The 12,874-nt window shown below is 44.9% G+C and overlaps 1 protein-coding gene and 1 long non-coding RNA gene across 5 annotated transcripts in view; one reads left to right on the forward strand and one right to left on the reverse strand.

Annotated features, from left to right (window-relative positions):
- YIPF1 (Yip1 domain family member 1) overlaps nucleotides 1–10,072 on the reverse strand; it is a 35,998-nt gene extending 25,926 nt beyond the window's left edge. For all 4 annotated transcript variants that reach the window (XM_012148365.5, XM_060409522.1, XM_042248282.2 and 1 more), the window contains exons 1-5: nucleotides 9,974–10,072; nucleotides 9,158–9,237; nucleotides 3,409–3,572; nucleotides 1,018–1,098; nucleotides 663–750 (exon numbers count right to left, since the gene is read on the reverse strand). In XM_012148365.5, coding sequence (XP_012003755.1) covers nucleotides 663–750; nucleotides 1,018–1,098; nucleotides 3,409–3,572; nucleotides 9,158–9,188 — 364 coding nt within the window. In that variant the 5' untranslated portion in view covers nucleotides 9,189–9,237; nucleotides 9,974–10,072. The remainder of the gene's footprint in view (nucleotides 1–662; nucleotides 751–1,017; nucleotides 1,099–3,408; nucleotides 3,573–9,157; nucleotides 9,238–9,973) is intronic.
- A 71-nt stretch (nucleotides 10,073–10,143) lies between these two features.
- LOC132659189 (uncharacterized) lies at nucleotides 10,144–12,874 on the forward strand. Its single transcript, XR_009599264.1, has 2 exons — nucleotides 10,144–10,748; nucleotides 11,794–12,874. It is a non-coding gene; the product is annotated as an uncharacterized LOC132659189 (long non-coding RNA).

Raw genomic sequence — 12,874 nt, forward strand, 5'->3', positions numbered from 1 at the left:
AGGTTCTTCATGAGAAAAATGGGGATAATAACACCTGCCTCAGAGGTCGTTGAAAGAACTAGCTGTGCCCACATACACCAAGTCTAGCACAGAGCATCTGCACACAGAAGCACCGAGTCTCTGGCTTTCTCCCCGCAAACACAGAAGTCACCAGTGTTGGAACCCTTTCCCTCAGAAGCACCGGATGGACCTCTGGCCCCTCCTCAGACAGCAGTCTGAGGCCCCTCCTTGACACCAATCCCTAGGCTCATCCCCTTACAAACTCCCATGGGGAAGCCAGCCTGTCTGAGGGGCGGGGCTGGAACTCAGCATATCAATGAGTAAGTATAAGAGAGCCTCCTCCACACTCACCCCAAACACCAAATCCTCTAAAGTTAAAATCAATAATCTCCTCTATATGAAGTGACTTAATTTGTCCCAAGTTTGTAATGTCATTTGAAGACTTTCAAAGGACACACTCTTCTTGTCATCATGGCATTCATCAAACATGTAATTGCATTTTCTCCAAAATTCTTTGCAAGAGCTGCTACTGAAGCTCAGAAGAGACAAACAAAACGCTCACGCCCCACCAACAGTGTGCTCCGCCAGCTTTCGAGGCAACCCACACCCTCATCTGCATTTAGCCGGTACATGAAAAAGAACTAAAACAGTGCTACACGTACCGTAGAGATCTGGATTGCTGCGGATATACAACCTTACGAAGTTTTTTCCTGGTATTGGCAAAAGAGACCCCTTTATTCTGTCAAAGACCTGCAAAACAGCATAGTGGTAAACCTACAGATGATTTTTTTCTTAAAGTTTAGTAAAGTTTAACTACTGCAAAATTGAAACAGTTATTAGAGCTTTTATTATTTATTATCTTTTTATTATTTCATTTAGCATTTTCAAGAGCCAACAACCCTTTACTTTTGCAGACCATATCCAGTGTGCAATGCCTGTCACATTACTTGACTGTTTAACAGCAGAAGTATTAAGTCTGCATCATACATCAAAAGAAAGGTGAAAGTGGTTACAGACCTGGTGAGTGTCTACGTCAAAGAACGTCTGATAGTATTCAAATGTCCAGAAGGGGGAGCTTTTCTTCTGTCCAGCAAGTAACTGTCAGAGGTAAAATGAAACATAATGAACACAGAACTTCCTTATTCTAGCCACCCAGACAGAGAAAGAGAGAGGATCTAAGAGAAACTCAAGAAATACGAAAGACCAAACTCCTCTACATTCATCTATCACTTTTACCATAGCCACACCCAGTTCCTCAGTTCAGTCGCTCAGTCGTGTCCGACTCTCTGTGACCCCATGGATCGCAGCACGCCAGGCCTCCCTGTCCATCACCATCTCCCGGAGTTCACTGAGACTCACGTCCATTGAGTCAGTGATGCCATCCAGCCATCCCATCTTCTGTCGTCCCCTTCTCCTGTCCCCAACTCCTCCCAGCATCAGGGTCTTTTCCAATGAGTCAGTTCTTCGCATCAGGTGGCCAAAGTATTGGAGTTTCAGCTTCAGCATCAGTCCTTCCAATGAACACCCAGGACTGATCTCCTTTAGGATGGACTGGTTGGATCTCCCTGCAGTCCAAGGGACTCCCAAGAGTCTTCTCCAACACCACAGTTCAAAAGCATCAATTCTTCCACGCTCAGCTTTCTTCACAGCCCAACTCTCACATCCATACATGACCACTGTAAAAACCATAGCCTTGACTAGACGGACCTTTGTTGGCAAAGTAATATCTCTGCTTTTGAATATGCTATCTAGGTTGGCCATAACTTTCCTTCCAAGGAGTAAGCGTCTTTTAATTTCAAGGCTGCAATCACCATCTGCAGTGATTTTGGAGCCCCCCCAAAAGTCTGACACTGTTTCCACTGTTTCTCCACCTATTTCCCATGAAGTGATGGGACAGGATGCCATGATCTTCGTTTTCTGAATGTTGAGCTTTAAGCTAACTTTTTCACTCGCCTTTTTCACTTTCATCAAGAGGCTTTTAGTTCCTCTTCACTTCTTGCCATTGCGTGATATAAAATAAGCATCAGTTTTGAAGTTTTATCAAAAGGTTTTTAATCCTTGTCCCTCCACTAGGGGGCAGCTTCATCAAATCACTAGACTCATCTCAGTCTCCCTAATCTAAAAAAGTATAGCTAACAGATCTGCCTTATAGGGTTATAGGGAGGATTAGATTAATTATTGGCGCTTCCCCAGTGCCTCAGTTGGTAAAGAATCCACCTGCCATTGCAGAAAATGTAAATTTGATCCCTGGGTTGGGAAGATCCCCTGGAGGAGGAAAGGGCAACCCACTCTGGTACTCTTGTGTGGGAAATCCCATAGACAGAGGAGCCTGGCAGGCCACAGTCCACGGGGTCGCAAAGAGTTAGACAGGACTTAGCAGCTAAACAACAACTCTAGTTCAGAAGGACTCAGACTGCCTCAGTTTAAAGTTCCCTCTGCACCTGCCAGCTGCATGTCCTGGGGCAAGTCACTTAAACCCTGTGCCTCAGGCTTCTCATTTATAAAACAAGCACAGGATTGCTTCCTGGCCTTTTGGCTAAGATCAGGTATAAAAGGAGTATAAGAATACTTCCTTGCATATTGGGTTGTTTTGAGGATTACATGAGATGATCCAAGTGAAGAACTTCAAATGGTGTTTGGCAGCTATTAAACACCGAATGCTGCTGCTGCTGCTAAGTCGCTTCAGTCGTGTCCAACTCTGTGCGACCCCATAGACGGTAGCCCAGGCAACCAGGCTTCCCTGTCTCTGGGATTCTCCAGGCAAGAACACTGGAGTGGGCTGCCATTTCCTTCTCCAACGCATGACAGTGAAAAGTGAAGTCGCTCAGTCGTGTCCGACTCTTTGCAATCCCATGGACTGCAGCCTACCAGGCTCCTCCGCCCATGGGATTTTCCAGGCAAGAGTACTGGAGTGGGGTGCCAACTGCCTTCTCCGTAAACACTGAATAAATGTCAGCTATTGTGATTATAATGATGAGAAGAGTCAATATATTACTTTCAGATGAGGAAATCCAGGCTTAGGGAAATTAAAATATCTTACCCAAGACCACAGAGCTATTACTACTGGCCAGACCAGGACTCAAACTCAGGCTCCTAAGTCTGAGCTCTTGCTGTGATATCTAGTATATAATGGTATTTAATTTGGCATAAACTTTGGTACTTATTTTGGTATTTCATGGAGTTCCACAAAGCACAGCCGGCACTCCACTATTTCATAAGCCTGTGAACACACTGCTACAAATCGAGTACTCCTCTAGTGAATCAAAAGCATGATCCATTTATAAAATATCACTAGAAATACTACTGGGCTGGCCAAGAAGTTCCTAGCACACAGGAAACTGCAATAAATGCATGGATGAGGTTTTTTAAAGTTAAAAGAAAAAAAAAATTTCAAACACAAGTCCAAACCTCAGTTTTGTCAGAGTCATCGTTTCCTAGTAACTCATCATCTTCTTCTCTCCCCAAGCCTCTTGGGGGTCCTGGCTTATGCTTTGGGGTTTCACCAGGATCCTCGATGCTGATTGTGGTGGCATCTGGGTTTGCTGCTAGGGAAGTGGTTGTATCACCAAATTCTGAAATCAATTAGAGCACAAGGGTATCAGAGATCTTACTATTAATTTCAAGTCAAGCTGTTACAACCTCAGCTTTGCTATAGACCCTATTTGAGACAAATGGCAAAAGGCTCTAAAAAACATCTCATAGAAAACAAACTGACACAGAAAAATGATCATAAAGACAACAGAATCTGAAGTCAGACCTGAACTGTAGTCCTGGTTAAATTACTAAGTATTCAAGCCTCAGTAAGCAACTTAACCTCGATAAGCTTCAGTGTTCCCATCTCTTCCACAGGGAGAATAATATTTAAGGAATTGGGGGAAAGTTAGGAGTACTACCATAAGTAAAGTTCTCAGCAGAGTGCCTAGCCCATAGCAAGTAACCAACCTAACTCTCTCTTCTTTGATTCAAGTTCAAAAAAAAATCTAATGGAAGTTATTGTTTTCCAATAAGTCCTATGTGATCACTACAGGGAACATGGAGACAAAGATGAACGTGGAAACGACAGAATAAAAATCACTCCTGCGTGCGTGCATGGTGCTTAGTTGCTTCGGTTGTGCCTGCCTCTGCGTGACGCTATGGACTGTGACCTGCCAGGCTCCTTTGTCCACGGGGTTCTCCAAGGCAAGAACACTGGAGTGGGTTGCCATGCCTTCCTCCAAGGGATCTTCCTGACCCAGGGCTCAAACTCCTGGCGACTTCTGTGTCTTCTGCATTGCAGCCAGATTTTTTTTTACCGCTGAGCCACCCAGGAAGCTCCCCAAAATCACTCTTAGTCCCACCCATATAAAACTAACACTATTAACTTTTGGTATGTTTCCTTTTCTCTGTACAGTAGATTCATACCAGTGATGATCACTCATTCAACAAATATTTACTATATGCCTACAATTGCCAAACACTGACTTAGGACGTGATAGCATACTATGTCAACAATTTTGTATGCTGCTCCGTCTACTGGGGATTATACAAAAATGACTTTTTCATGTTATATCAGTGTTTATAATGAACATTTATGTGTCTACATAGTAGTCATTGAGCTGGAGGTAGGAAGATTAGGAGAGAGACACCACAAGTTAATACAACTATTCCACTGCTACTGGATGTTTAGGTTGCTTCCCACTTTTATTAGAACAAATAACACTGTTAAGAGTATCTGTACAGAGAAAGTTTTAGGGCTTATTGCCTTAGTATGAACACTATCTTAAAGAGATGGGAATACCAGACCACCTTACCTGCCTCTGCTGCCTCCTGTGCAACCTGTATCCAGGTCAAGAAGCAACAGTTAGAATCAGACATGGACCAAGAGACTGGTGCCAAATTGGGAAAGGAGTACACCAAGGCTGTATATTGTCACCCTGCTTATTTAACTTACATGCAGAGTACATCACAAGAAATGCTGGGCTGGATGAAACACAAGCTAGAATCAAGATTTGCAGAAGAAATATCAATAATCTCAGATATGCTGATGACACCACGCTTATGGCAGAAAGTGAAGAGGAATTAAAGAGCCACTTGATGAAGGTGAAAAAGGAGAGTGAAAAAGCTGGCTTAAAACTCAACATTCAAAAAACTAAGATCATGGCATCCGGTCGCATCATATGGCAAATAGGTGGGGAAACAAAGGAAACAGTGACAGACTTTATTTTCCTGGGCTCCAAAAATCACTGCAGATGGTGACTGCAGCCACAAAATTAAAAGACACTTGCTCCTTGGAAGAAAAGCTATGACAAACCTAGACAGCATATTAAAAAGCAGGGACATTACTCTGCCAACAAACGTCCTTATAATCAAAGCTATGGTTTTTCCAGTAGTCATGTATAGATCTGAGAGTTGGACCATAAAGAAGGTTGAAAGCTGCAGATTTGATGCTTTTGAACTGTGGTGTTGGAGAAGACTCTTGAGAGTCCCATGGACTGCAAGGAGATCAAACCAGTCATTCCTAAAGGAGATCAATCCTGCATATTCATTAGAAGGCTAACCCTGAAGCTCCAATACTTTGGCCACCTGATGCGAAGGCCTGACTCATTGGAAAAGACCCTGATGCTGGGCAAGACTGAAGGAGGAGACAGGAGGAGAAGGGGACGACAGAGGATGAGATGGCTGGATGGCATCACCGACTCAACGGACATGAGTTTGAGCAAGCTCTGGGAGATGATGGACAGGAAAGCCTGGCGTGCTGCAATCCATGGGGTTACAAAGAGTCGGACATGACTGAGTGACTGAACAACAACAATGAACATTATCAGCGTGATCACTAGGTCAAAGGGTACAAATCACTTTTAAGGCTCTTGAGCCATACTGGTAAACCGCTCTCCAAAAGAACCTTGCCCATTCATGTCCACCAGCAATGCTCATGACTTCCTATCTCCAGGCATCCTAACAAACTTTATTTAGCCACTCAGATAAAATTCAGGGTAGCTGTGGAATTTGACAGGTCTAGGGAAAAGTCGGGAAAACCCCTGGAGAAGGAAATGACGACCCACCCCAGTATTCTTGCCTGAGAAATCCCTTGGACAAAGGAGACTGGCAGGCTACAGTCCATGGGGTTGCAAGAGAGTCAGATAAACCTTAGCTACTAAACAGCAACAACAACAAAAGAAAGGGTATCAACAGGGCACCACTCTAACCCTGGAAGCATGGCAGTGGGATGGGGCGCTTGCATGACCGAGCCCAATCTTATTGGCTTTCAGCTATGCAAATAGTCTGTGGAGAGAAATAAAGTGGCTGACATTAATGAGATGGCTGATATATAACAATTACTCAAGTTTCCGTCTCCAGGGTTTTGGCAGCATGAGGCTCTGAAGTGAGACGGTCCTTTGTTTAAGATAAACTAGCACTCCATGACCTTGGGCAAATTACTCCATATCTCCGAGTCTTGGTTTCTTCAACTATAAAATGTAGATAATACTTATCTCACAGAAATGTTGAGGATGATATGAGGTAACAATAAATATTTTCATAGCTATCATTTATTGACTGGGCAGGGCACTGACATTTTAAAAAATGGTTATAACGTTGCCTGAGAGAATCAGACCAAGGAAGATATATTTAAGTCTCATATTTAAAAAGCAGTAGTTTACCAGAGGAAGGACATGCCAGAAGGAGGAACGGAGACTGTCACTTTAGAGGTACCAAGTCCAAAGAGGTTCAAGGGAGGGAGATAACTCCTCAAGCTGCCCTATGAGAAGGGTGGGGACAGCATCTGATGCCAAGGGATATAGGATGAGCAAGACCCAGAAGATGAAAAGCGTGTCCCGTGTGTGAAGAACAGCAGACGGCCTAGCTTGATTTGTATGTAGGATGTGTGTGCCTCGCACATGACTGTTCACACATTCTGCTCCGAAGTAGTCATTCTTGTCCATCTCAGCCCCTTGAGAGAAAGACGGATGTACTTATTTCTGCCACCAGCACCGCCTGCTTCTACATTTTCTGCTGTGTTTTGCCTCTGCTCCTTTCCTGACACTTCTCCCATCTGTAGGACCCTGACCTCCACTTTTTCATTTAACACCATTCCTCCTTGGAGAAGCTTTCCATGTCCCCCACAGCATCCTGTGTTCTCTTCCATACAGCAATTAAGTCCTGTGTGACTTAGCTTCTGCCTCCCCTCAAATCTGACCTTACAACAGCCTCCCCCTCCATCTGTGCTCTGGTACACTGGCCTTCCTTTAATTCCTTGAGGAAAAAGATGAAACACACTCCCACTCTTCTCAAGTACTCTGCACAGGCTGTTCTTTAGACTTGAACTTTCATGCCCTGTACTCCCAGATAGGATGATCAAGGAAGGCCTCTGGAATGAAGTGAGATTTGAGCCGAGCAAGGGAACGAGTCATATGGCTATCTGCGGTAAGAGTGTCCTAAGCAGGAAGATGGCACGAAAGCCCTAAGTGTACCTGGTGTCTAGGAGGCCCATGTGAGGAGGCAGAAAGAAAGGGCCAGAGTAGTACAAAATGAAATCGGAGGCAGAGGAGGCCTGGATCACGAGGGCCTCCTAAGCGCAGCAAGGGCTCCACCTTCCACTCCCAGTGAGATGGAGCCACTGAAAGGCTTTGGAGGAATGGCATGATCTGGCTTAGTTTTAAAGGACTACTCTGGATGCAAAACAAAGACAGCAGAAAGGTAAGGGAAGATGTGGGAAGATCTGAAGGAAGGAAAGGGCTATAATCCAGACATGAGGTGATGGTGACCTTGATTATGGTAGGAGAGTGGTAGAGGTGGTAGGCAGTGGTCAGGTGCTGGATGTATTTTGAAGGCGGTGTTGACAGTATTGGCTGATAAAGTGGATTTTGCTTCAAACATTTTTTGTTTTCCTTAGGTAGGAATAGCATAGGTTGTGATGCCTATGCTATTCAAACTCTTCCTTACACTATAACCTTTAGGCAAATGACCTAATTTTTCTGTACCTTAAATTCCCCATTGGTAAAATAGGGAGAGTAAAATAACTACTTCATAAAGTTGACATAAGGATGAAAGGATTTATTTGTAAAGCACTTAGAACAGTATCTGCCATTTAGGAAATACTATGGGCTTCCCTGGAGGCTCAGACGGTAAAGAATCTACCTGCAATGTGGTAGATTCAAGTTCAATCCCTGTGTCAGGAAGATCCCTTGGAGAAGGGAATAGCAACCCACTCTAGTATTCCTGCCTGGAGAATTCCATAGACAGAGGAGCCTGGAGGGCTATAGTCCATGGGGTCACAGTGTTGGACACAACTGAGTGCGCACACACACACACACACACACACACACACGTGATTACAAGACAAAATGAGCATTCATCAATCCTTAGCTTATGTCAGGCTCTGGGCTGAGTTATGAACTTTTCTTTCATTACTTTAATAGCTTGGTGGTTTAGTTGTTAAGTCGTGTCTGACCCTTGCAACTCCATGGACTGTAGCCTGCCAGGCTCCTCTGTCCATGGGATTTTCCAGGCAAGAGTACTGGAGTGGGTTGCCATTTCCCTCTCCAGGGGATCTCCCCAACTCAGGAATCGAAACAGGGTCTCCTGCACTGCAGGCAGAGTCTTTACCAACTGAGCTACGAGGGCTAATAGTTTGTAGATATGTATTTAAAAGATCATTTAACAAAAGAATGTCTCCCTCACTAGACTGAGGGCTTTATAAAGGAAGACACTGACTATTCACTCTTCTACCCTGTTAGTGAGAACAATGGTCACACTCATGAAAGACTTATTGATTTAATGAAGGAATGACCTGATTATGTTTCATCATAATAATCTTTTATACGTTCATCTACTCAGCAGTGTAAAAAAAAAAAAATCCCCTTTAACTTTTGATCTTCTGCACCTACTAGAGTTCTAAGCACAAATAGGTGCTCAATAAATGCGTGCTTAACTAAAGCAGGAACTCTATAAACAATTTCTGTAATCTGCACTAAATTTACAATATTACCAACCTAGAGGGCTATTTGGCAAAAAAAGAACAGCTAATACGGACAAATGGAATAACCTGTTGTGGCAAATACTCTTTTATGAAGATGTGTGAAATAATCTTCTTTAATATATGTGCCAGTGTACCAACATAAATCCATTGCTTTTACTACAGAAACGCTAATCATAAAAGGTGGACACTCAAATGATGTACCTTCAAACTGCAAGTCATCTACCGTTGCCATTCAGTCAGTGGGTCGTCTCCCAATTACTAGGAAGATAATCTGCAGAGGTCTAAAAGGAAAAAATAAATACACTTCATAGGATACCATAATACAATATCTGCAAACATTTTATTTTAGGGTTAGAAATGGTGTTGCTTTCCCTTGTGACCTTTTTTAGTGGGATTTGATAGGTTTATACAAAGATAACCATTTAGCATCAGATACTATCAAAAATGTTATAAAGAAACTAAGGGGGTTGGCGAACAGGGGTCCATTGGTTCCATCCAATCTCACTTATAACGTGGGTGTTTAAGGGCCAAGTGCAGCCTGGAGACGGAAGGATGAGTAAGGGGAGACAGGGATTTGATAGAGATGGCTATGAGGGCAGTGAAGAGCAAAGGCCGTAAGCCTAGCCCGTGGTTAAGGGCACAGGCTCTGGGGTTGGACAGACTTGGGTTTGAGTCCTGACTCTGCTGCTTCTGGCTATTTTGACTATGGGCTCCTCAGCACCTGTTTCCTCATCAGTAGAATGGATTTTATAATTGTACCTACTCACACGATGTTGGGTGCCATTAACTGAGACAAGTGAGTGTGAGGCGCTTAGTGCACAGCGAAGCAATTAGTAGGCGTTGGAGTAATGGGAACCCTGCAGCCTGGGGCCCCCTGAGCCCAGGATGGTCTGGGAAAGAGCTGCCCAAGATGCACGGGTAGTGTTTTAGGAGGAGGAGCTGGGCCGCAGCGACCCAGGTGGATAGATCCCGGGGTCTTTCAGTCCCTGGCCGGCCCCGCAGACCCCGCTGCCTCACCTCGGGGGCGCTAGGAGTCCAACCAGTCTCGGAAAGCCTGGGGCCTCAGATTCTCCGCGCTAGTTCTGGTCCCACCGAGTTGCCGGAAACCGGAGATCCGGGGGGCAAACCTTCTCCACCTCCTCCGGGCAGAGCTCCGCCCCCTTAAAGAAACAGCAGCTCCCGGAGACATCACTTCCCGAGACCTCAACAAGCAGCACCCTCCACAGCTCGCTCCCTGCGCCACACACCTAAGGGAGAAGATCGGGTTCTTAAAGAGGCAGGTGGCCCGGGGCGGAGCGAAGGGGATACTGAGAGGGTCTGCTTTGGCTCACCTCGCTCCCGGGTCAGGGGTAGGGGAAGCAGAGAATTAGCTAGAGTGGGGTTTACTTTATATTTGGTTATATCTCTTTTCTTATTGAAATATGGAACAGCTTAAGGAAAGACAATTGTAAAAAGGAAAAAATACCATCAATCCTCCCATTCTTGGCCATTCTTTAAAAAAATTATTTATTTACTTATTTTTAAAGTCTAATTAACCAGGGAGGGAGATGCAAGTCAATTACTTTTTGAGTGGTTGAATGCCCATGATCTGGGTCAGGAGGATGTCTGTTCACAGAGACACCGCCGTATGTGTGTAATTTGTTTCTTCACTCCTGCAACGGTCTGCCTTATGGTCTCTGGGCAGTGAGAGGTGTTACCCCTGGGTTACCCCTGTGTCCCCCGCACAGCATCTGATCAATGCCTTGACTACCACAGGAGCCCAGTAAGCGATGAAGTTGCACTGAGTGATCTGGTGAGAAACATTTTGCCCCTGCTCCCAGTGTTTGCTTGGTTAAGACCTAGACATCCCTCAGATGTGGGTACGCTTTGTTCCTCCTAGGGAACGCCCTCCTTCGCCTCTGAGGATTTCTTTTGCTCTCATAGTGCCCTGTATTTGCCTAAATCACAGCAGTTGCTATTATTTGCCCATCTTTGCGGGCTTGTGAGTGACTTGCAGGGAAGGATCAGGAATGATTCTGGTCTCTGGGTCCTCAGGGCAGCCCAAAATCAGGGACACGATATCTGCTCACCAAAGGTTAACTGTAGAGCGATCGAGCTCTGACTATCTTAGCAGCGTAAGCCAACACCACTGCCCACACAAGGTGGAAGCTGTGACTCGCCTCACTGCACTGGGCCTTCACAGTCCACTAGAATGACTTACATCTGACTGATGGGCTTCTCAGGTGTCACTCGTCGTAAGGAACCTGCCTGCCAGTGCAGGAGACATGAGAGACACAGGTTCGATCCCTGGGTCAGTAAGATCCTGACTAATGAGATAATTATACACACACACACAGTGTATTTACTGGACTAACCTTGTAATCAGGCTTTATACATGCAGCTCTTTAGTTCTCTGAACAATCCAGCAAGCTCAAGGAGACTATCCTCATTTTCTAAAGAGAAAACTGAGGTCATGTATGTATGTGTAGGTTGCTTTGCTTGAATAGGTACCAGGAATGCATTACAACACACAAATTCATATGTGCAAGTGTTTCAAACACCTCTTATGGCGCATGTCCGACCCTCTTGGCTGCACCTGCTGCTAATTTCACCACCACAGACCTTATTCCAGCTTCAGCAGGTGTAACCTAAGTGGGCATCACCTCAAGTCCATATCACAGGCTTCTCCCTTCCGGCATCAAGGCTTGTGTCATGGGGTCATGGGACCGTGGGAATGGCTCAGCACTGGGATAGCGCAGCCCAGAAGTGCGTAAGTGGGGAGCGGTCTGCGCCTCATGGGACAAATCTTAGACCAATGGAATCAGTAACCGAATACATGTTTCTCTTTTTCCTCTTAGATGGACTCTCCTCAGATATTTCATACAGCTTTTGAACTGGCTTGCAGAATCAAACAGCCAAATGCCTTTGGCAGTGGCCAGTGTGATAATGCAATGGGTCTCCTTCCCGCCCTGTTCTACAACTCGCGTCCTTCACTCCTGGTCCTTGGACTCACACTTGCCAACAAAGTACTCCCATGAGATAAGGAGCCCACACTGAGGCCTGTTGGTACCAAGCGTGGTCCCAGAAAGCAGCCCTCAGGATAGAGTTTTGGAACCAGACCGCTCCAGTCAAATGGCAACAACAACCCCGCAGCTATGTTGGAAAGAGGTAATAATACATAGACTATATATTTCTCCTCTTGGAAATAGAAATAAAAGTTGCAGTGATATATTAATTATAATGATATGTAAGTTTTGGCTAAAAATGAAACAAGCATCAAATGTAACTGTACTGGTTTAACTAAAACAGCAGTTCTCAACTGGGGACTATTTTGCTCCTAGGGGATATTTGGCTACGTCTGAAGACATTTAAAAAATAATTGTATTGAGGTACAGTTGATTTACAATGTTGTGCTTGTTTCAGGTGTATAGCAAAGTTATTCAGTTATACATATACAATATGCTCATTCTTTATCAGATTCTTTTCCCATATAAGTTATTACAAAATATTGGGTAGAGTTCCCTGTGCTAAAGAGTAGGCCCTTGTTGGTTACCTATTTTATATATAGTAATGTGTGTATAATGGCAACCCACTCCAGTACTCTTGCCTGGAGAATCCCAGGGACAGGGGAGCCTGGTGGGCTGCCATCTATGGGGCTGCACAGAGTCGGACACGACTGAGCGACTTCACTTTCACTTTTCCCTTTCATGCATTGGAGAAGGAAATGGCGACTCACTCCAGGGTTCTTGCCTGGAGAATCCCAGGGACGGCGGAGCCTGGTGGGCTGCCGTCTATGGGATTGCACAGAGTCAGACACGACTGGAGTGACTTCGCAGCAGCTGCAGCAGCAGTGTTTGTATGTTAATCTGAAGCTCCTAATTTATCCCCCTCGCCACATTTCCCCTTTGGTGACCATAAATTTGTTTTCAAAATCTGTGA

This window comes from Ovis aries, chromosome 1 (genome assembly GCF_016772045.2).
Source record: "Ovis aries strain OAR_USU_Benz2616 breed Rambouillet chromosome 1, ARS-UI_Ramb_v3.0, whole genome shotgun sequence".
NCBI classification, from domain to species: domain Eukaryota; kingdom Metazoa; phylum Chordata; class Mammalia; order Artiodactyla; family Bovidae; genus Ovis; species Ovis aries.